At 41.0% G+C, this 22,565-nt stretch overlaps 3 protein-coding genes and 1 long non-coding RNA gene across 11 annotated transcripts; 2 read left to right on the top strand and 2 right to left on the bottom strand.

The window, feature by feature from the left end:
• Positions 1 to 201: 201 nt before the first annotated feature.
• On the bottom strand, positions 202 to 1,810 carry LOC310819324. 3 transcript variants are annotated; one of them, XR_014554762.1, is made up of 5 exons: positions 1,636 to 1,810; positions 1,366 to 1,449; positions 1,102 to 1,224; positions 790 to 842; positions 202 to 508 (listed from the first exon to the last, which is right to left on the bottom strand). It is a non-coding gene; the product is annotated as an uncharacterized lncRNA (long non-coding RNA). The 3 variants fall into 3 exon arrangements; XR_014554763.1 differs by having other exon boundaries at positions 1,102 to 1,449; XR_014554764.1 differs by having other exon boundaries at positions 1,102 to 1,810.
• A 66-nt stretch (positions 1,811 to 1,876) lies between these two features.
• tmem70 (transmembrane protein 70) lies at positions 1,877 to 4,100 on the bottom strand. Its single transcript, XM_083690567.1, has 3 exons — positions 3,834 to 4,100; positions 3,373 to 3,484; positions 1,877 to 2,840 (listed from the first exon to the last, which is right to left on the bottom strand). Exons 1-3 carry the CDS (start codon positions 4,011 to 4,013, stop codon positions 2,395 to 2,397), a joined length of 738 nt encoding a protein of 245 aa, XP_083546693.1. The 5' UTR covers positions 4,014 to 4,100; the 3' UTR covers positions 1,877 to 2,394.
• Positions 4,101 to 4,949: 849 nt separating this feature from the next.
• LOC310819059 (caspase-3-like) lies at positions 4,950 to 13,397 on the top strand. Of its 3 annotated transcripts, none has more exons than XM_083690272.1 (6): positions 4,950 to 4,991; positions 10,216 to 10,501; positions 10,864 to 10,940; positions 11,415 to 11,523; positions 11,617 to 12,190; positions 12,385 to 13,397. In XM_083690272.1, the coding sequence occupies exons 2-6, from the start codon at positions 10,234 to 10,236 to the stop codon at positions 12,527 to 12,529; spliced, it is 1,173 nt and encodes a 390-aa protein (XP_083546398.1). In that variant the 5' UTR covers positions 4,950 to 4,991; positions 10,216 to 10,233; the 3' UTR covers positions 12,530 to 13,397. The 3 variants fall into 3 exon arrangements, with proteins under 3 accessions (XP_083546398.1, XP_083546397.1, XP_083546396.1); XM_083690271.1 differs by lacking the exon at positions 4,950 to 4,991 and adding an exon at positions 8,721 to 8,796; XM_083690270.1 differs by lacking the exon at positions 4,950 to 4,991 and adding an exon at positions 8,886 to 9,061.
• Positions 13,398 to 16,164: 2,767 nt separating this feature from the next.
• Positions 16,165 to 21,571, top strand: LOC310819107 (caspase-3-like). Of its 4 annotated transcripts, none has more exons than XM_083690332.1 (6): positions 16,165 to 16,230; positions 18,389 to 18,674; positions 19,037 to 19,113; positions 19,588 to 19,696; positions 19,790 to 20,363; positions 20,559 to 21,571. In XM_083690332.1, exons 2-6 carry the CDS (start codon positions 18,407 to 18,409, stop codon positions 20,701 to 20,703), a joined length of 1,173 nt encoding a protein of 390 aa, XP_083546458.1. In that variant the 5' UTR covers positions 16,165 to 16,230; positions 18,389 to 18,406; the 3' UTR covers positions 20,704 to 21,571. The 4 variants fall into 4 exon arrangements, with proteins under 4 accessions (XP_083546458.1, XP_083546457.1, XP_083546459.1 ...); XM_083690331.1 differs by lacking the exon at positions 16,165 to 16,230 and adding an exon at positions 16,345 to 16,495; XM_083690333.1 differs by lacking the exon at positions 16,165 to 16,230 and adding an exon at positions 16,619 to 16,680.
• Positions 21,572 to 22,565: the final 994 nt, after the last annotated feature.

The raw sequence follows: 22,565 nt of genomic DNA on the forward strand, positions 1-22,565 counted from the left end.
ATTTATGGCATTTAGCAGACGCCTTTATCCAAAGTGACTTACAACAAATACATTTGACGAAGTAAGTGAATCATCTATCCATCAGTCATCATGAGAAGAATTGATCTATGCTAGGACCAGGGGCCGTTGGCAGTCACAATGCTAAAAGAAAGGAAGATTGTTTTCCCTGCACAGCCGTAGCCTGAAGAGATGGGTCTTCAATCTACGGCGGAAGATATGTAGGTGATACTGATAACGTGATACTGATTTTGGAACATAAGACATATAGAACTATAGAGGATCTTTATTAGTACTTTCAAACAATGACATCTTTGTTAAGGCACATGTTTTATACTCAGTCCTCAGTCACACACAAACACATCAAAACATAAAAACGACAGTCAACATCAAGCTACATTCTCGTGTATTTGGTTCTCTATTTTACATCAGCAGTGACGTTGATTTTTAAATTTTCCACATTCGGGATGCCACTCAAATTCAATAGCTCAAGGTAGACGTCATACCTCCCCTGAAATGAAACAGTGAATGAATGAAATGCACATGAATAAAATTAAAATGGAATAAAATGGAATAATGGACAGCATTTACTGGCCTACATAGTCCTTTACACCAAATCAAATAAAACGTTATTTATATAGCACACATAGTACAAACTGTACAAACAACAAGACCAAGGGAAATAAAAATGGCACCCCAGTAGATATAGCACAGTACCAAAGTGCCAGAGCATCTCACACAGTATTAATGGTGATAGAAATATATATTTTCAACAATAATGACAGGACTCACCTTTGGCAGCAGATATGGTAACGTAGAAATGGGAATGGTATCATGCAGCGATTCTGCAACCAGGTAGGAAGGGCTGTTACACATACATAAAATCACATATCCTGTTGACAGATTATAGACAGATAGATAGATAGATAGATAGATAGATAGATAGATAGATGTGGGCCTTTGAATAAACGATGCTAGCTAGTTATACTGTAAGAGTTAGATAAAGCTAGCTAGTTATACTGTAAGAGTTGGCATAGGCAATTAGTCTTGTAGGACTGATGGATGGTTAGATTTAAATTGTAGTTATTTATTTGTGATACATACCTCCTTTGAGGATGGTACATATTTTCAGATCAGGGCATAACATATCTGTCCTGGTTTGTTGAAACCACTTCTGATTGTTGTACCAGACCACTACCTTGAAACCAATGTGGCTATGTTCAAACACTGAAAGGTAAAATACAAAGCATGTTGAGTGTTAACTACAGGTTAGGTAAGTAAAGGCAGGTATTCAATCAGTTGCACACAGAGGTGTTCTGTGTTGCACACAAGTGAGTAAAAATCTGAAGAAACAAGAATTGTTCTCACATGGAATTACTAAGTAGGTCACAGTCCCTTTTTCCATTCCATTGAAACAAGGTGAAACAGACACAGAAAGATCATACATCCCTCCTAAAAAAAACAATGTTGAGTACATTTTAGGTGATATACAAATCAATAAGGACACACATTTACAGAATAAGTAGTTGTGGTGCTTCACATCTAGTCACAGCAAATGTATATGCATGATTGAATTATAAAACTATTGGTTTTGATTCTTCTTCAATTGGACCTTAGATTAAACATTGCTTCACTCACCACTGTAAGTGTACCAGGCCTCTATACTTTCTGAAGAGCAGAGTAATCTTTTCTGCCCAAAAGCAGGCAAAAGACTCAACACAACAATTGCCAGACTTCGAAACATTACTAAGATTACAGCTGGAGTGGACCGATACTTTCAAACTCAACAGTATGCTGTTCACAAACTAAGCAAATGTGGGCATCATAACTTCCTCAAAATTTAACAAAGACTTCTTCAATTTCTCATTTTGCCCACAGAACTTTGGTGAGGTAGACGTGTTCCTAAATAAGAGGTGTTGTTCGAAGCAGAAAAAGGGAAGTTATGACTCAAACCACAATCATGTCAAGGTGAACTGAAATATAGGATTTATGAAGTGATGATATGAATTAAAAATTATTCAGAAGGAACCCAACTTTATTGACATACTGTAATCATCTACTGTGTCTATACATTGCATCTTACTAGTCATTGGTGATGTCACCAAAACCTCTCAAAGGTTTTAATAGAGCACACTAGACAATAGTTCATATTTCAACAATTTTGCCGCATTCACTCACACACACAATGAAAAACTTCCTCGAACAGTTCAGGAAGTTGTAACCTCATCTGTCGAGGCCAGGCATGTATTCTGTGAAGTCAAACGTTCACAAAGTTGCAGATAGAACTACAAAAATATAGAGCTGACACAACCTCACATGACTGACACTCATTCTACTTAGTACATTTCTATCTGAACATTGTCAGGTTCTGACCATCCCTCCTCAACATTTCCCCCATTAATTTCTATCAGGTTTGTCCAAGTCATCCGTATTGAAGGAAAAGGGCTGATCGTAGCCCATGAGGTGGTCATAGTCCTGAGGTAGAGGGAAGAGCATGGGGTTCACCAGCAGCGACTTCTTATCGGCGTAGAACGTGGTGAACATCTGAGCGACGCCCGGTATTCTCACGTCCCTCTGGTGAAACACAGTCTTTTTCTCCATCAGGAAGACGTTGTAGGTCACGGCCGTGTAGGTGTCCGTGTCATGGTTGTGGTACAGCCGAACCACGTAACCCTTGGTGATGAGGTGGAGGATGACAGGCGTCAGGAAGGTGAAGAAACCGATGAAGCTACAGAAGGAGAGCTTCAGGGCGAGACTCTTCACCCCGATGCCGGTCTTGAGCAGGATGTAGGGCATCGTACACAGGCTGAACCCACTGCTGGAGTAGGAGAACAGCTTCACACCTGGAAACCACATTGGGTTGTATTATCTTGAATTACAAGGCAAGATTGAAATTAGCTATGTATTGTGGCTAAATCTGGTGTAATACTTGTTTGTGCATGGTCCCTGACAACAAATAAACAAAAATAAAAGACCTATGGCAAACAGGAAAAACAAGCTGTTGTGTCAGTCAGTTGATCATCAGGTCATCTCAAATAGCATGTAAATGCCTGTACATAAAAGTCACTTCATGAAAATAGATGGAACACTGGTTTCTGCTCCCATAAAAGTGTTAAGGCCACACGGACAATGTTTCAACTCTAACTTGATCTTTGTCAGTCACTTTGTCATGTTATCCGTTATTGAACATTGATGCTGCTCATGATGATGATGATCAAAGCAGGGGAGGTAGAAATCAAGAGGACGGGCTCATTGTAATGCATGGAACAGAATGAGGAATGGTATCAAACACGTTCCATTCCTCATTCCATGCACTACAATAAACTTGTCCTCTGATTTCTACCTCCACTGGATCAAAGTAATAGGCTACTGTACCCAGGACTGATTTTCCCAGGCTGCCTGTGTAGATCAATTTCCCATCCTCAGTGTGATCTGTGGATGAACAAGCAAAGCTGCGAACTGTCCGCTGTAGGGTGGTCGACTGGACCTGTTCGCAGACAGACAGACAGAGAAAGAAAGAGACAGACAGAGCGACATTAACAACTATTTAAACACTTCGAACTGCCATGTCTAGTTCTATCAGAACATCGTCTTACGGCCCTTATAATACATGACATTGGTTTGGTTTCTCTGGCATGTTTTCGATTGACTTGCCTTAGCCAGACCGAGCACAACAATTGTTGCACAATCGAACGCAGATCGCTTGACAGCTAGTAGGCTATCACTAAACATTTAACGCCTTTGCTAGGGACATAAATGCAAACTTATTGATAAGGCATCTGAATCTTGCATTGAAGTCTCAGTATCTAGCTCAGAGAACACAGTCTGACATCTACCTTTTTGGCCTCATTGAGAAACGACCTTCTGGCTGCATGATACAAGTGCTCTTGGCTCCTTAATGGCAGCCTTCTCGATGCGAACGTAGCGGCCCTCCCATTCCTGAGGGCGACAAGCTGGAGACTTAACGTTTGAGATATACACGGGCGAAATCCACGTGGAAGGCAAAGCTGAAACATTATACAAAATGATAAAGTCAGCCAATCCTGCTAGTCTCTTAGCTAGCTAATTGACCGCATGAGGGTAGTCTGCTCCGTGTCTAACCCCTCCTCCGCCGTCGAGTAGTTCAAGGGACTTCCTGCGTGAAGCAACAATGTCACAATAAAAGTCCGCTTGTGTGGTGTAAGGTTGTCCGTCATGTGTGGGATCTTGGCTTTGATGACTGACCAAGCTTTTTTCTAGAATATAAATACATTTTAATATGGATAGTCATATAGTTTACTTATTTTTTGTAAGTTTTGTATCTTGTATCTTGAGCATTCATCTGAAACAATGCAATTACACACCATGAATATTACACACAAAAGATCCCAGTAAAAGACATCAATTTCCCAACAGGAAAATTAGATAAATATTGTAGCGAACGGCGGGGCAGAGTAGCTTGCCTTAAGCGGGTATCGAACTCGCAACCTTCCGATTACAAACCGGCCGCGCTAGCCACAACACCAAGAGAGCTAACTCACTTGGCGGAGCTGCTAACGGGCCTTACACAGGGTCGTTACAATATGTTGTGAAAATAAAGAATCTCTCCTTAAATGGCAAGGAAATCTGTTGAACGTAATTTGAAAGGTCATCAAGTACAACATGAGTACCAACAGTGCACCGACATTTAAAACAGTGTTGTAACTAACCCTATCCCTAACACTATTACTTATTTATTATTGATTGCTTATCCTAATGTGCTCAAATGATGTCTGAGAGACCTGCATCTGTTGGATCTGTTCATGCGTTCTTTGGTTCTTTGGCTTGCGGCCTCATCATCCTTGAGAGAGTCCAACGTTGTAATTCTACGTAGTAGGTGTTCAAATAAATTCACGGAATTCGGTAAACGTGTTCTCGTTGACCAACCATTGGGTGGGTGGTTTCCAAGATTATAAAACGAAGGCCAAATTGGCTTCAAGCTCATATTTCAGTACTACTACTTGTTCTACTTCATGGTAAGAAATTGTAAATCATTGTTTAATATTGTGCTATGTGAAAATCGTGAATTCAGTTAAAATAATGTATCTAATAACTAACTCAAACTCTATTATTTATAACGTTTTTGATCCATTTTATCCGACCCTTGCTTGATTGGTTAAAACACGTTCGCGAAAGTGAAAGGAAAAAAAAGTCCCATTGTTTTGAAGTTCGTGTTTAAGCCAAATTAAGTAGAACGACGAAGGTATTAACATTTCTTACTTCTTACTTCAAGGTAAGACATTGAAAACCATTGTTTAACACAATTGTTCTATGCTGATATATGCAAATCGTGAATGAAGGAGTTCAGTTAATGTCAAGCGTAATTACATGGGTAGCAATCGGGTATGTTAGAGGCACTTCCTCTCCAAGTCTGATCTTAACAGACACACAACTAATTGTAAAAGTGAGAAAGATCATGAAACACCCGGCTAAAAGCCGTTATTTACATGTTTTTATATTGTCCTCTTAATAATGCACGCTATCTTTTGTAAAGGAATGAAAAGGCCTATTTTACGCACGCGTTCGACATATCGCCGGATCTGGCGCATGCATTGGGTTATATACTCACCGGCCACTTTATTAGGTATACTTGTTCAACTGCTCGGTACCGCAAATATCTAATCAGCCAATCACATGGCAGCAACTCAATGCATTTAGGCATGTAGACATGGTCAAGGCGACCTGCTGAAGTTAAAACCGAGCATCAGAATGGGGAAGAAAGGTGATTTAAGTGACTTTGAACGTGGCATGGTTGTTGGTGCCAGACGGGCTGGTCTGAGTATTTCAGAAACTGCTGATCTACTGGGATTTTCACGCACAACCATCTCTAGGGTTTACAGAGAATGGTCCGAAAAAGAGAAAATATCCAGTGAGCGGCAGTTCTCTGGGCGAAAATGCCTTGTTGATGCCAGAGGTCAGAGGAGAATGGCCAGACTGGTTCGAGATGATAGAAAGGCAACAGTAACTCAAATAACCACTCGTTACAACCAAGGTATGCAGAAGACCATCTCTGAACGCACAACACATTGAACCTTGAAGCAATAATATCTTAGCCTGGTAACATAAAAAACATAGATTTACTTTATTTTATTCAGGCCAGCCTATCGGCCTGGGCTTAAATAGTGAAATGGCGATTGTTAGCGGCGGATAATTATCCCACTGATCTGATGGTTTTCTGTAATGATATTTAAGATAAACTAAACTCTGTGGTTAATATTGGCTAATCAATTACTTTTCCCAACTAATTCAATTGCTTAGGGGTACCCTCGAAATTCTATGACTCTATACAATTGCTTCCTCATGGGTTTGTGTGTGTAGAGGTGTGTATGTCCTTCTCTAATGTCCGGGTCGCTTTTACTTACAAGCTCCTCGATATCCAGAACCCCTCTTATTCCACCTGCCAATGATATAATGTTGTGTTTGCAGTGATTCACAGTGATAGCCATGGAGAATCAGCTGTTGAAAGCTCTGGAGGGCATGGTACATAAAGAAGTGAATACATTTGTATGGCACCTCAAGAACCTGACCCCGGAGGATGATGGCTTTGACCCAATCGCAAAAGCTGATCTGGAGAATCCTGAGAGGGAGGACATCGCAGGCAAGATTGTGGAATTCTACGAAGAACGTGCGCTGAATGTCACAGTGACAATTCTGAGGAAGATGAGACTGAATAGACTTGCTTCAACATTGGAAGAAGCAGTTCCCATATAACGTAATTAGAGAGTAATCTAATCTACAGTCCTACTGAAGGATAGAAACCTATTATAAGAATCGTATCTGATTGGACATTGACCATAAGTATCCTATTACAAATATTGGTGTCCTTCCATGTGGAAGCACTTCCTCCCCAATTCTATATCCACACAACTAGGTTTCGAGTGGTTCCTGAGGAAGAGACTAGCGATGATAGAAAGGGATTTGACTAGATTCTCCTAAGCTTTTCCTGTGTTTCTATGTTTGTAAAATCTTTTACACAATAAATGCCTTATCTTTTTAGTAAATCAAGATTTGGACTGTGTTACCTTTGTAAGTACATAGGAATAAGTGATGACTGATGCATGAACTTGAATGAATAATGACAGACATTGAATGTTAACATTCCAGAATCAGAATCAGAATCAGAATCAGAATCAGAATCAGAATTCTTTCATTTGGCCATGTATATTTGCACATACAGGAAATTGACTTGGTGAGGTTGGTGCATGGGACATAAGAAACAATAGCAAATATTTTACAAATTTACAAAAAAGAACAGCAGAGCAATACATGTGTAGGCTGTACGAGGCTACAGGCCCCCAATTTGATTCGGCAAATAGTGCTGAGCACAGCGAACAACTTTTGACTGGTACTGTATATAATAATAATATATGCGATATGCAATTGCCATTTAGCTGACGCTGTTATCCAAAGCGACTTACATTGCAGTGAGTGCATACTTTTTTTGTATATATTGTAACGACCCTGTGTAAGGCCCGTTAGCAGCTCCGCCAAGTGAGTTAACTCTCTTGGTGTTGTGGCTAGCGCGGCCGGTTTGTAAGCGGAAGGTTGCGAGTTCGATACCCGCTTAAGGCAAGCTACTCTACCCCACCGTTCGTTACAATATGGTCTCAGCGGAAGTCGAACCCACAACGCCATGCTCTACTAACTGAGCCATGGAGGACAATCATTGACAGGAAACAGGTGTGTCTAGTGCATGTGAGTGTTGCCATAGAAGATTAATTCCTTTCAGTGACAGGTTATACTGCCTCCCATGACCCTTCTCCTGGGCTCTGCACTCCTCCTGGACTGTTCCAGCCGCTGCGGTCAGGAAAACGCATCCGCTGTCATGCAGCAAGAACAGAGAGGCTAAGGCTGAGTTTCTTCCCCCACGCCATCAGAATCGTCAACGATGACCCCACCAGTGCCCCCCTCAAGTCACTCACACATGCACTGTCATCTTAACACATATGCACACACATAATCATCCATCTGCTATTTATATTGCTTACTTATATGCTTACTGGTTATACTGTTCATATTGTTTATACTGTTTATACTGTCCATACTGTATATTTTTTAGTACTTCTATTTTTATTTTATTGTATTTTAAAACTTATTGTATTGTGCACTACTCTGTGGCACTGTCACTTTTGCATTTCACTGTATACTTGTATGCACGTGACAAATAAAGAATCTTGAATCTTGAATCCACGTGGATTTATTTATTTCATTTGTTAGATATTCTGGTGACAGGATTGCATCACTTGAGATGCATCATCTTGCTCCCTACAGCATATCAAATAAACAGCTATAAAATAAAAATCAGTAGGCCCTATTGATCTTTTTTGAAAAGGTAATATTTTTGATTATAGGTTATTGTGTTTTAAGTAAATACCCCATTACTGTTCTCACGTGTTCCTATCTCTAGACAGGTATCTCGAAGCTAATTGGATTGTCATCTCTTATTTATCGTTTATTGCGTCCATTCTTTCTTTGGTGCTCTATCATGTTGTTGTCAGGCAAGGTTATTTATTCTTGCCCACGTAGAGCCTATTATTATGTTAAGTTATTAATTGCCTACGTGGAAGGTGTGAATTTAGTCATTTCAAGGAGCAAACTCTTTGTCTAATGTTCTCGTTTATCAACCCTTGGGTGATGATTGGTTAAAACATAAGGTATGCCTCACGTTGCATTACATAATGTACTAAAGTGAAAGTAACCCATCCAAAACTATAAAAACAAGCGAATTCCTATTTCAGCCATCATTGAGTTGAACGACGAAAGTGTTCAAGTAGCCTCAAGGTAAGCAATTGTAAATCATTGTTTAATACAATTGTGCGATGTGAAAATCGTGAAATAAGTTAATATAACGTATCTCATAATTAACTTATACTTATATAACATTGTTTTGGCGGGAATGGGCTTCCGTTTTATCCGAACCTTGGCTGATGATTGGTTAAAACATGCATCACGTTGCATTCGTGAGAGCGAAAGTCGCATCGTCTTTAAGTTCGTGTTTAAGCCAAAGTAGAACGACGAAAGTATTAACATTTCAGCCTACTTCAAGGTAAGACATTGAAAACCATTGTTTAACACAATTGTTCTAGGCTGATATATGCAAATCGTGAATGAAGGAGTTCAGTTAATGTCTAGCGTAATTACATGGGTAGCAATCGGGTATGTTAGAGGCACTTCCTCTCCAAGTCTGATCTTAACAGACACACAACTAATTGTAAAAGTGAGAAAGATCATGAAACACCCGGCTAAAAGCCGTTATTTACATGTTTTTATGTTGTCCTCTACATAATGCACGCTATCTTTTGTAAAGGAATGAAAAGGCCTATTTTACGCACGCGTTCGACATATCGCCGGATCTAGCGCATGCATTGGGATATATAGGCTTGATAAAAATAAATAACATCTTAGCCTGATAACATAAAAAACATAGATTTACTTTATGTTATTCAGGCCAGCCTATCGGCCTGGGTTTAAATAGTGAAATGGCGATTGCTGGCAGCGGATAATTATCCCACTGATCTGATGGTTTTCCGTAATGATATTTAAGCTGGCTCCCGGTAGCAGCTCGCATCAAATTCAAGACCCTGGTGCTTGCCTACCGGGCGGCAAAGGGAACAGCCCCTCCCTACTTGCAAGCAATGGTTAGCCCCCAAACCCCTGCAAGATCACTCCGCTCCTCCACCTCGGCTGCCCGTCTGACACCGCCGCCTCTACGTGGATGCAGTGGCCGCGTTACTCGGTCACGGTAAGTCACTGTCCTGGCGCCCCGCTGGTGGAATGAGCTTCCCACAACGGTCAGGACTGCAGAGTCACTTCCGATCTTCCGCCGTAGATTGAAAACCCATTTCTTCAAGCTACATCCCTCCTAAAGACCGCTTCACCCTCACTACCCCCCCGATACTAACCCTAACCCCGAGACCTCTTCTCCCTCTTCTTATTTTGTCTTATGATGACTGTTGGATAGTTGATTCACTTACTTAAACAAATGTATTCGTTGTACGTCGCTTTGGATAAAGGTGTCTGCTAAATGCCATAAATGTAAATGTAAATTCTATGACTCTATACAATTGCTTCCTCATAGGTTTGTGTGTGTAGAGGTGTGTATGTCCTTCTCTAATGTCCGGGTCGCTTCGACTCACAAGCACCTCGATATCCAGAACCCCTCTTATTCCACCTGCCAATGATATAATGTTGTGTTTGCAGTGATTCACAGTGATAGCCATGGAGAATCGGCTGTTGAAAGCTCTGGAGGGCATGGTACATAAAGAAGTGAATAAATTTGTATGGCACCTCAAGAACCTGACCCCGGAGGATGATGGCTTTGACCCAATCGCAAAAGCTGATCTGGAGAATCCTGAGAGGGAGGACATCGCAGGCAAGATTGTGGAGATCTACGAAGAGCGTGCTCTGAATGTCACACGGAAAATTCTGAAGAAGATGAAACTTAACAAGCTTGCTTCAACATTGGAAGGAGCAGTTCCCAAACAAGGTAATTAGAGAGTAATCTAATCTACAGTCCTACTGAACCATAGAAACCTATTATAAGAATCATATCTGATTGGACATTGACCATAAGTATCCTATCACAAATATTGGTGCCCGTCCATGTGGAAGCACTTCCTCCCCAATTCTAAATCCACACAACTAATAATTACATTGCTTAAAAATAAATGTATGACGATTGTTGCAGGTCTCAAAAGAGGTAGTAGGCCCATATAAAGTCATCTATAGGCCTACATAATAGAACCTAAATTAACTTATGGCACCTGGACATGATTAGAACAAGACCATAGGATACCTACCACAATGAATTGCTTAGAGTCTGTAAATCCAATTTGCTCTGTGTTTCAGATGCCCCTGACCAGGGTGGGGCGAGCAGTAGTGAGGTGATGACCCCTCCTAAGGCTGTCACAGCAGATGATGAAGAGGTACCCCAAACCTTAAACCTACACTGTTACAACTGTACCCCAGGAGAGGCTGGTGGAGCTCGTCCTCCGATTTCTACCTCTACCAGCCTCTACTGAACCGTTCACTGTACCTTATCACAGACGTGATTTCAGTTCAAACAAAAATAAAAGTCAAACAACCCTTTTCCAAGACACTTAACAGGGCAAAGGTATCAAGCATGAAGTATCAACGTTAAATATTGACTGACATCTTTACACACCCAGTCTCACCGATCAGTATAATTACCTGCCAGTACTGTGCCTCTGACTGTGATTCCCCTTTACTATCGCAAAACCCTGATGGCACCTGGTGTAATGTTTATAAACAACAAAAGACACAAGCTTGGACTTGATTGTAATCAGTGTGATCCTAACCAGACACTACGTTATTGATTAGAACATACGGTATGTCATCAAAGCCACCTCCTCAAATAACACCTTTTTCACTATTTCCAGAAGTTCTACAAGATGACCAGCATGCCACGCGGCATCTGCGTGATTATCAACAACCAGCGCTTTGAATCACCTACAACGAAGAATAGAGATGGGTCAAACATTGATGTTGGTATGTAACCTTCTCAATGAAACACATCTCTGTATTTCACCTTAGTTAAGGTTTGATGTGATAGTGTTTGGTGTTTTCTCTTCTCTCCTGCAGTCGAACTGGCGAAGGTGTTCAGCTTGTTGGGGTTCAAGGTCTTGATGTGCCAGGATAAGAGTGAGGCGGATATGAAGCTTATGCTGAATCTCTTCTCTAAGCCAGAGTTATCTCAGCTGAGGTTCCATGGTGCTCAGGAATGGCGCGCCGATCAACGGGAGTTCACCGGGCTGAAGGAGCTTCCACAGCATGGAGACGCCTTCATTTGCTGCCTTCTGAGCCACGGCACGGAGGATGGCGTCTGTGGAACTGATGGAATTGTCCTCCCCACCGATCAGATCTTCACAACCTTCAACAGCAGCAACTGTCGTCAGCTCGCCGGCAAGCCCAAAGTGTTCATCATCCAGGCGTGTCGAGGGAGGGGGAGGATGGCCGGAGTGGCAGTCGAGGCCGACGGGGAACCTGAACCTGAGCTGGAGGAGGACACCACCTTGGAATACCCCAACATCCCTGCCGAAACAGACTTACTGGTTCTGAGGGCCACTGTTAATAAGCATGTCTCCCTCAGAAACACAGTCACAGGGTCCTGGTTCATCCAGACTCTGTGTCGTCTACTGGAAAAAGGCTGCCTCAGGTAAAGCCTAATATTGTGAGACACAAACATTTTTTTTAAATCATTAATTGAGACCCTGAAATAAATTGTGTGTGTGTGTGTGTGTGTGTGTGTGTGTGTGTGTATGTGTGTGTGTGTGTGTGTGTGTGTGCACGTTCATGTGTGCCTGTCTGTCTGTCTGTCTGTCTGTCTGTCTGTTTGTCTGTTTCCTCCAGGAATGAGGAAGTCTTTGAGATCCTTACAGAGGTAAATAAAGCTGTAAGTAAGAAGGAAACCACAATGAATTGCAAGGTTGTCAAGCAAGCATCAGGTTTCGAGTGGTTCCTGAGGAAGAGACTCATCTTTCCGATTCCTCAGTGAGACCATTCCTTCTTCCTGTGCCCCCCTCTTGTTTAAAGTGATACCACTAACTGAGGTTTGTATGTATCTGAACACCTGATCAAGGGGCATGTCCTTATTCAACACCAGCACTACGAAACATTGAAACACTGCGACAAATGATGTTGACAACGTTAAAGGGGCACTCTGGGATGTGACGTCATAGCAAAAACGAGCGAGGTGACATTTGCTGCCAGAAACCTTCAAAAACGGAGACAGACTAGAGAATAGAACATGTTGCGGCAAAGGTTTTGTTGTGCAATTTTGAGCGTCTCCCGGTGGAATTAGAATATCGTTGGTTCTCATCCAGGTGTTAACTCTTGAAAATGGTACCAAGAAGAAACCAAGGGACATGGAAAGAAAGAAAGTGAAAGGCAGTAAAACTGTTCGCTCTTGTTCACTACACTATATTTGAGGAATGTAATTGCTCTGTTTTCACGAGCGTGACACCATATCCCAGAGTGTACCTTTACGATTACACAACATCTGTTTAGTTGATGCATTTAGTAGAACACCGTACCTGTATCTTACACAACACCTTGTATACCTTTTTACGACCAAGTTTGTCTTTCTATTTGTGCAAATACACTCAACTACGGTGATACTACATTCAATTACAATCAGGTGAACTATGCCATTAATATATTTGCTATTCTTTTTTATATAAAACACATTTGCTAAATACTGTGATGTCATGGGGGGTTGTGGAGTATAGAAAATGCAAAAATGAATTGCATACACAACTAGTGATGATAGAAAGGGATTTGACTAGATTCTCCTAAGCTTTTCTGTGTTTCTATGTTTGTAAAATCTTTTACACAATAAATGCCTTATCTTTTTAGTAAATCAAGATTTGGACTGTGTCACCTTTGTAAGTACATAGGAATAAGTGATGACTGATGCATGAACTTGAATGAATAATGACAGACATTGAATGTTAACATTCCAGAATCAGAATCAGAATCAGAATCAGAATTCTTTCATTTGGCCATGTATAATTGCACATACAGGAAATTGACTTGGTGAGGTTGGTGCATGGGACATAAGAAACAATAGCAAATATTTAATAAATTTACAAAAAAGAACAGCAGAGCAATACATGTGTAGGCTGTGCGAGGCTACAGTCCCCCAATTTGATTCAGCAAATAGTGCTGAGCACAGCGAACAATACCTGACAACTCGGAATATTCTACAGCATGATTTTCTGGCCCGGTGGTTGCAGTTTCAGTCGTAAACAAAGGTACATTACAACATCACAGGAAGTTCATAGTGCAGTCTTACTGTTGGTACAACACATGCTCCTGGGTCAGTGTAGTTAAGCTCCACTGAAATACATACTGTAAGCTCCTCTATGCTTTTCTTATCTCAGCGGGTTGGAAAAACTGGGAAAAATAGGTCATTTGCATATAATATGATATACAGTACCAGTCAAAGGTTTGGACACACCTTGCCAAGAGTGTGCAAAGCTGTCATCAAAGCAAAAGGTGGCTACTTCGAAGAATCTAAAATATAAAACATATTCTGGTTGTTTGTTTACTACATAATTCCATATGTGTTCCTTCATAGTTTTGGTGTCTTCAATATTAATCTACAATGTAGAAAATGATCAAAATAAAGAATAACCATTGAATGAGAAGGTGTGTCCAAACTTTTGACTGGTACTGTATATAATAATAATATATGCTATATGCAATTGCCATTTAGCTGACGCTGTTATCCAAAGCGACTTACATTGCAGTGAGTGCATACTTTTTTAGTATATATGGTCCCAGCGGAAGTCGAACCCACAACGCCATGCTCTACTAACTGAGCCATGGAGGACAATCATTGACAGGAAACGGGTGTGTCTAGTGCATGTGAGTGTTGCCATAGAAGATTCATTCCTTTCAGTGGCAGGTTATACTGCCTCCCATGACCCTTCTCCTGGGCTCTGCACTCCTCCACGTGGATTTATTTATTTAATTTGTTAGATATTCTGGTGACAGGATTGCATCACTTGAGATGCATCATCTTGCTCCCTACAGCATATCAAATAAACAGCTATAAAATAAAAATCAGTAGGCCCTATTGATCTTTTTTGAAAAGGTAATATTTTTGATTATAGGTTATTGTGTTTTAAGTAAATACCCCATTACTGTTCTCACGTGTTCCTATCTCTAGACAGGTATCTCGAAGCTAATTGGATTGTCATCTCTTATTTATCGTTTATTGCGTCCATTCTTTCTTTGGTGCTCTATCATGTTGTTGTCAGGCAAGGTTATTTATTCTTGCCCACGTGGAGCCTATTATTATGTTAAGTTATTAATTGCCTACGTGGAAGGTGTGAATTTAGTCATTTCAAGGAGCAAACTCTTTGTCTAATGTTCTCGTTTATCAACCCTTGGGTGATGATTGGTTAAAACATAAGGTATGCCTCACGTTGCATTACATAATGTACTAAAGTGAAAGTAACCCATCCAAAACTATAAAAACAAGCGAATTCCTATTTCAGCCATCATTGAGTTGAACGACGAAAGTGTTCAAGTAGCCTCAAGGTAAGCAATTGTAAATCATTGTTTAATACAATTGTGCGATGTGAAAATCGTGAAATAACTTAATATAACGTATCTCATAACTAACTTATACGTATATAACATTGTTTTGGCGGGAATGGGCTTCCGTTTTATCCGAACCTTGGCTGATGATTGGTTAAAACATGCATCACGTTGCATTCGTGAGAGCGAAAGTCGCATTGCCTTGAAGTTCGTGTTTAAGCCAAAGTAGAACGACGAAAGTATTAACATTTCAGCCTACTTCAAGGTAAGACATTGAAAACCATTGTTTAACACAATTGTTCTAGGCTGATATATGCAAATCGTGAATGAAGGAGTTCAGTTAATGTCAAGCGTAATTACATGGGTAGCAATCGGGTATGTTAGAGGCACTTCCTCTCCAAGTCTGATCTTAACAGACACACAACTAATTGTAAAAGTGAGAAAGATCATGAAACACCCGGTTAAAAGCCGTTATTTACATGTTTTTAAGATTAATTCCTTTCAGTGGCAGGTTATACTGCCTCCCATGACCCTTCTCCTGGGCTCTGCACTCCTCCACGTGGATTTATTTATTTCATTTGTTAGATATTCTGGTGACAGGATTGCATCACTTGAGATGCATCATCTTGCTCCCTACAGCATATCAAATAAACAGGTATAAAATAAAAATCAGTAGGCCCTATTGATCTTTTTTGAAAAGGTAATATTTTTGATTATAGGTTATTGTGTTTTAAGTAAATACCCCATTACTGTTCTCACGTGTTCCTATCTCTAGACAGGTATCTCGAAGCTAATTGGATTGTCATCTCTTATTTATCGTTTATTGCGTCCATTCTTTCTTTGGTGCTCTATCATGTTGTTGTCAGGCAAGGTTATTTATTCTTGCCCACGTAGAGCCTATTATTATGTTAAGTTATTAATTGCCTACGTGGAAGGTGTGAATTTAGTCATTTCAAGGAGCAAACTCTTTGTCTAATGTTCTCGTTTCTCAACCCTTGGGTGATGATTGGTTAAAACATAAGGTATGCCTCACGTTGCATTACATAATGTACTAAAGTGAAAGTAACCCATCCAAAACTATAAAAACAAGCGAATTCCTATTTCAGCCATCATTGAGTTGAACGACGAAAGTGTTCAAGTAGCCTCAAGGTAAGCAATTGTAAATCATTGTTTAATACAATTGTGCGATGTGAAAATCGTGAAATAACTTAATATAACGTATCTCATAACTAACTTATACTTATATAACATTGTTTTGGCGGGAATGGGCTTCCGTTTTATCGGAACCTTGGCTGATGATTGGTTAAAACATGCATCACGTTGCATTCGTGAGAGCGAAAGTCCCATTGCCTTGAAGTTCGTGTTTAAGCCAAAGTAGAACGACGAAAGTATTAACATTTCAGCCTACTTCAAGGTAAGACATTGAAAACCATTGTTTAACACAATTGTTCTAGGCTGATATATGCAAATCGTGAATGAAGGAGTTCAGTTAATGTCTTGCGTAATTACATGGGTAGCAATCGGGTATGTTAGAGGCAAAACGAAGGCCAAATTGGCTTCAAACTCATATTTCAGTACTACTACTTGTTCTACTTCATGGTAAGAAATTGTAAATCATTGTTTAATATTGTGCTATGTGAAAATCGTGAATTCAGTTAAAATAATGTATCTAATAACTAACTCAAACTCTATTATTTATAACATTTTTGATCCATTTTATCCGACCCTTGCGTGTTGATTGGTTAAAACACGTTCGCGAAAGTGAAAGGAAAAAAAAGTCCCATTGTCTTAAAGTTCGTGTTTAAGCCAAATTAAGTAGAACGACGAAGGTATTAACATTTCTTACTTCTTACTTCAAGGTAAGACATTGAAAACCATTGTTTAACACAATTGTTCTATGCTGATATATGCAAATCGTGAATGAAGGAGTTCAGTTAATGTCAAGCGTAATTACATGGGTAGCAATCGGGTATGTTAGAGGCACTTGCTCTCCAAGTCTGATCTTAACAGACACACAACGAATTGTAAAAGTGAGAAAGATCATGAAACACCCGGTTAAAAGCCGTTATTTACATGTTTTTATGTTGTCCTCTACATAATGCACGCTATCTTTTGTAAAGGAATGAAAAGGCCTATTTTACGCACGCGTTCGACATATCGCCGGATCTGGCGCATGCATTGGGTTATATAGGCTTGATAAAAATAAATAACATCTTAGCCTGATAACATAAAAAACATAGATTTACTTTATGTTATTCAGGCCAGCCTATCGGCCTGGGTTTAAATAGTGAAATGGCGATTGCTGGCAGCGGATAATTATCCCACTGATCTGATGGTTTTCCGTAATGATATTTAAGCTAAACTAAACTCTGTGGTTAATATTGGCTATTACTTATCGATTAATTCAATTGCTTAGGGGTACCCTCGAAATTCTATGAATACTGCAATGCACTCTTGGCTGGACTCCCCGCCTCCTCCATCAGGCCTCTGCAGCTCATCCAGGACGCTGGCGCTCGTCTGGTGTTCAATCTCCCCAAATTCTCCCATGTCACGCCCCTCCTCCGCACCCTCCACTGGCTCCCGGTAGCAGCTCGCATCAAATTCAAGACCCTGGTGCTTGCCTACCGGGCGGCAAAGGGAACAGCCCCTCCCTACTTGCAAGCAATGGTTAGCCCCCAAACCCCTGCAAGATCACTCCGCTCCTCCACCTCGGCTGCCCGCCTGACACCGCCGCCTCTACGTGGATGCAGTGGCCGCGTTACTCGGTCACGGCAGGTCACTGTCCTGGCGCCCCGCTGGTGGAATGAGCTTCCCACAACGGTCAGGACTGCAGAGTCACTTCCGATCTTCCGCCGTAGATTGAAAACCCATCTCTTCAAGCTACATCTTAACAGTCCCTCCTAAAGACCGCTTCACCCTCACTACCCCACCGATACTAACCCTAACCCCGAGACCTCTTCTCCCCTGTACTAGTTCTCTCTTGCTAATAAAATATTATAAAAATTACGACTGCCAATGGCCCCTGGTGTGAGGATTGATTATTTTGTCTTATGATGACTGTTGGATAGTTGATTCACTTACTTAAACAAATGTATTTGTTGTACGTCGCTTTGGATAAAGGTGTCTGCTAAATGCCATAAATGTAAATGTAAATTCTATGACCCTATACAATTGCTTCCTCATGGGTTTGTGTGTGTAGAGGTGTGTATGTCCTTCTCTAATGTCCGGGTCGCTTCGACTCACAAGCACCTCGATATCCAGAACCCCTCTTATTCCACCTGCCAATGATATAATGTTGTGTTTGCAGTGATTCACAGTGATAGCCATGGCGAATCGGCTGTTGAAAGCTCTGGAGGGCATGGTACATAAAGAAGTGAATAAATTTGTATGGCACCTCAAGAACCTGACCCCGGAGGATGATGGCTTTGACCCAATCGCAAAAGCTGATCTGGAGAATCCTGAGAGGGAGGACATCGCAGGCAAGATTGTGGAGATCTACGAAGAGCGTGCTCTGAATGTCACACGGACAATTCTGAAGAAGATGAAACTTAACAAGCTTGCTTCAACATTGGAAGGAGCAGTTCCCAAACAAGGTAATTAGAGAGTAATCTAATCTACAGTCCTACTGAACCATAGAAACCTATTATAAGAATCATATCTGATTGGACATTGACCATAAGTATCCTATCACAAATATTGGTGCCCGTCCATGTGGAAGCACTTCCTCCCCAATTCTAAATCCACACAACTAATAATTACATTGCTTAAAAATAAATGTATGACGATTGTTGCAGGTCTCAAAAGAGGTAGTAGGCCCATATAAAGTCATCTATAGGCCTACATAATAGAACCTAAATTAACTTATGGCACCTGGACATGATTAGAACAAGACCATAGGATACCTACCACAATGAATTGCTTAGAGTCTGTAAATCCAATTTGCTCTGTGTTTCAGATGCCCCTGACCAGGGTGGGGCGAGCAGTAGTGAGGTGATGACCCCTCCTAAGGCTGTCACAGCAGATGATGAAGAGGTACCCCAAACCTTAAACCTACACTGTTACAACTGTACCCCAGGAGAGTCTGGTGGAGCTCGTCCTCCGATTTCTACCTCTACCAGCCTCTGCTGAACCGTACACTGTACCTTATCACAGACGTGATTTCAGTTCAAACAAAAATAAAAGTCAAACAACCCTTTTCCAAGACACTTAACAGGGCAAAGGTATCAAGCATGAAGTATCAACGTTAAATATTGACTGACATCTTTACACACCCAGTCTCACCGATCAGTATAATTACCTGCCAGTACTGTGCCTCTGACTGTGATTCCCCTTTACTATCGCAAAACCCTGATGGCACCTGGTGTAATGTTTATAAACAACAAAAGACACAAGCTTGGACTTGATTGTAATCAGTGTGATCCTAACCAGACACTACGTTATTGATTAGAACATACGGTATGTCATCAAAGCCACCTCCTCAAATAACACCTTTTTCACTATTTCCAGAAGTTCTACAAGATGACCAGCATGCCACGCGGCATCTGCGTGATTATCAACAACCAGCGCTTTGAATCACCTACAACGAAGAATAGAGATGGGTCAAACATTGATGTTGGTATGTAACCTTCTCAATGAAACACATCTCTGTATTTCACCTTAGTTAAGGTTTGATGTGATAGTGTTTGGTGTTTTCTCTTCTCTCCTGCAGTCGAACTGGCGAAGGTGTTCAGCTTGTTGGGGTTCAAGGTCTTGATGTGCCAGGATAAGAGTGAGGCGGATATGAAGCTTATGCTGAATCTCTTCTCTAAGCCAGAGTTATCTAAGCTGAGGTTCCATGGTGCTCAGGAATGGCGCGCCGATCAACAGGAGTTCACCGGGCTGAAGGAGCTTCCACAGCATGGAGACGCCTTCATTTGCTGCCTTCTGAGCCACGGCACGGAGGATGGCGTCTGTGGAACTGATGGAATTGTCCTCCCCACCGATCAGATCTTCACAACCTTCAACAGCAGCAACTGTCGTCAGCTCGCCGGCAAGCCCAAAGTGTTCATCATCCAGGCGTGTCGAGGGAGGGGGAGGATGGCCGGAGTGGCAGTCGAGGCCGACGGGGAACCTGAACCTGAGCTGGAGGAGGACACCACCTTGGAATACCCCAACATCCCTGCCGAAACAGACTTACTGGTTCTGAGGGCCACTGTTAATAAGCATGTCTCCCTCAGAAACCCACTCACAGGGTCCTGGTTCATCCAGACTCTGTGTCGTCTACTGGAAAAAGGCTGCCTCAGGTAAAGCCTAATATTGTGAGACACAAACATTTTTTTTTAAATCATTAATTGAGACCCTGAAATAAATTGTGTGTGTGTGTGTGTGTGTGTGTGTGTGTGTGTGTGTGTGTGTGTGCGTGTGCGCGCGTTCATGCGTGCCTGTCTGTCTGTCTGTCTGTCTGTCTGTCTGTCTGTCTGTCTGTCTGTTTCCTCCAGGAATGAGGAAGTCTTTGAGATCCTTACAGAGGTAAATAAAGCTGTAAGTAAGAAGGAAGCCACAATGAATTGCAAGGTTGTCAAGCAAGCATCAGGTTTCGAGTGGTTCCTGAGGAAGAGACTCATCTTTCCGATTCCTCAGTGAGACCATTCCTTCTTCCTGTGCCCCCCTCTTGTTTAAAGTGATACCACTAACTGAGGTTTGTATGTATCTGAACACCTGATCAAGGGGCATGTCCTTATTCAACACCAGCACTACGAAACATTGAAACACTGCGACAAATGATGTTGACAACGTTAAAGGGGCACTCTGGGATGTGACGTCATAGCAAAAACGAGCGAGGTGACATTTGCTGCCAGAAACCTTCAAAAACGGAGACAGACTAGAGAATAGAACATGTTGCGGCAAAGGTTTTGTTGTGCAATTTTGAGCGTCTCCCGGTGGAATTAGAATATCGTTGGTTCTCATCCAGGTGTTAACTCTTGAAAATGGTACCAAGAAGAAACCAAGGGACATGGAAAGAAAGAAAGTGAAAGGCAGTAAAACTGTTCGCTCTTGTTCACTACACTATATTTGAAGAATGTAATTGCTCTGTTTTCACGAGCGTGACACCATATCCCAGAGTGTACCTTTACGATTACACAACATCTGTTTAGCTGATGCATTTAGTAGAACACCGTACCTGTATCTTACACAACACCTTGTATACCTTTTTACGACCAAGTTTGTCTTTCTATTTGTGCAAATACACTCAACTACGGTGATACTACATTCAATTACAATCAGGTGAACTATGCCATTAATATATTTGCTATTCTTTTTTATATAAAACACATTTGCTAAATACTGTGATGTCATGGGGGGTTGTGGAGTATAGAAAATGCAAAAATGAATTGCATACACAACTAGTGATGATAGAAAGGGATTTGACTAGATTCTCCTAAGCTTTTCTGTGTTTCTATGTTTGTAAAATCTTTTACACAATAAATGCCTTATCTTTTTAGTAAATCAAGATTTGGACTGTGTCACCTTTGTAAGTACATAGGAATAAGTGATGACTGATGCATGAACTTGAATGAATAATGACAGACATTGAATGTTAACATTCCAGAATCAGAATCAGAATCAGAATCAGAATTCTTTCATTTGGCCATGTATAATTGCACATACAGGAAATTGACTTGGTGAGGTTGGTGCATGGGACATAAGAAACAATAGCAAATATTTAATAAATTTACAAAAAAGAACAGCAGAGCAATACATGTGTAGGCTGTGCGAGGCTACAGTCCCCCAATTTGATTCAGCAAATAGTGCTGAGCACAGCGAACAATACCTGACAACTCGGAATATTCTACAGCATGATTTTCTGGCCCGGTGGTTGCAGTTTCAGTCGTAAACAAAGGTACATTACAACATCACAGGAAGTTCATAGTGCAGTCTTACTGTTGGTACAACACATGCTCCTGGGTCAGTGTAGTTAAGCTCCACTGAAATACATACTGTAAGCTCCTCTATGCTTTTCTTATCTCAGCGGGTTGGAAAAACTGGGAAAAATAGGTCATTTGCATATAATATGATATACAGTACCAGTCAAAGGTTTGGACACACCTTGCCAAGAGTGTGCAAAGCTGTCATCAAAGCAAAAGGTGGCTACTTCGAAGAATCTAAAATATAAAACATATTCTGGTTGTTTGTTTACTACATAATTCCATATGTGTTCCTTCATAGTTTTGGTGTCTTCAATATTAATCTACAATGTAGAAAATGATCAAAATAAAGAATAACCATTGAATGAGAAGGTGTGTCCAAACTTTTGACTGGTACTGTATATAATAATAATATATGCTATATGCAATTGCCATTTAGCTGACGCTGTTATCCAAAGCGACTTACATTGCAGTGAGTGCATACTTTTTTAGTATATATGGTCCCAGCGGAAGTCGAACCCACAACGCCATGCTCTACTAACTGAGCCATGGAGGACAATCATTGACAGGAAACGGGTG

Source organism: Argentina silus, assembly GCF_951799395.1.
Source record: "Argentina silus genome assembly, chromosome: 18".
NCBI lineage: Eukaryota > Metazoa > Chordata > Actinopteri > Argentiniformes > Argentinidae > Argentina > Argentina silus.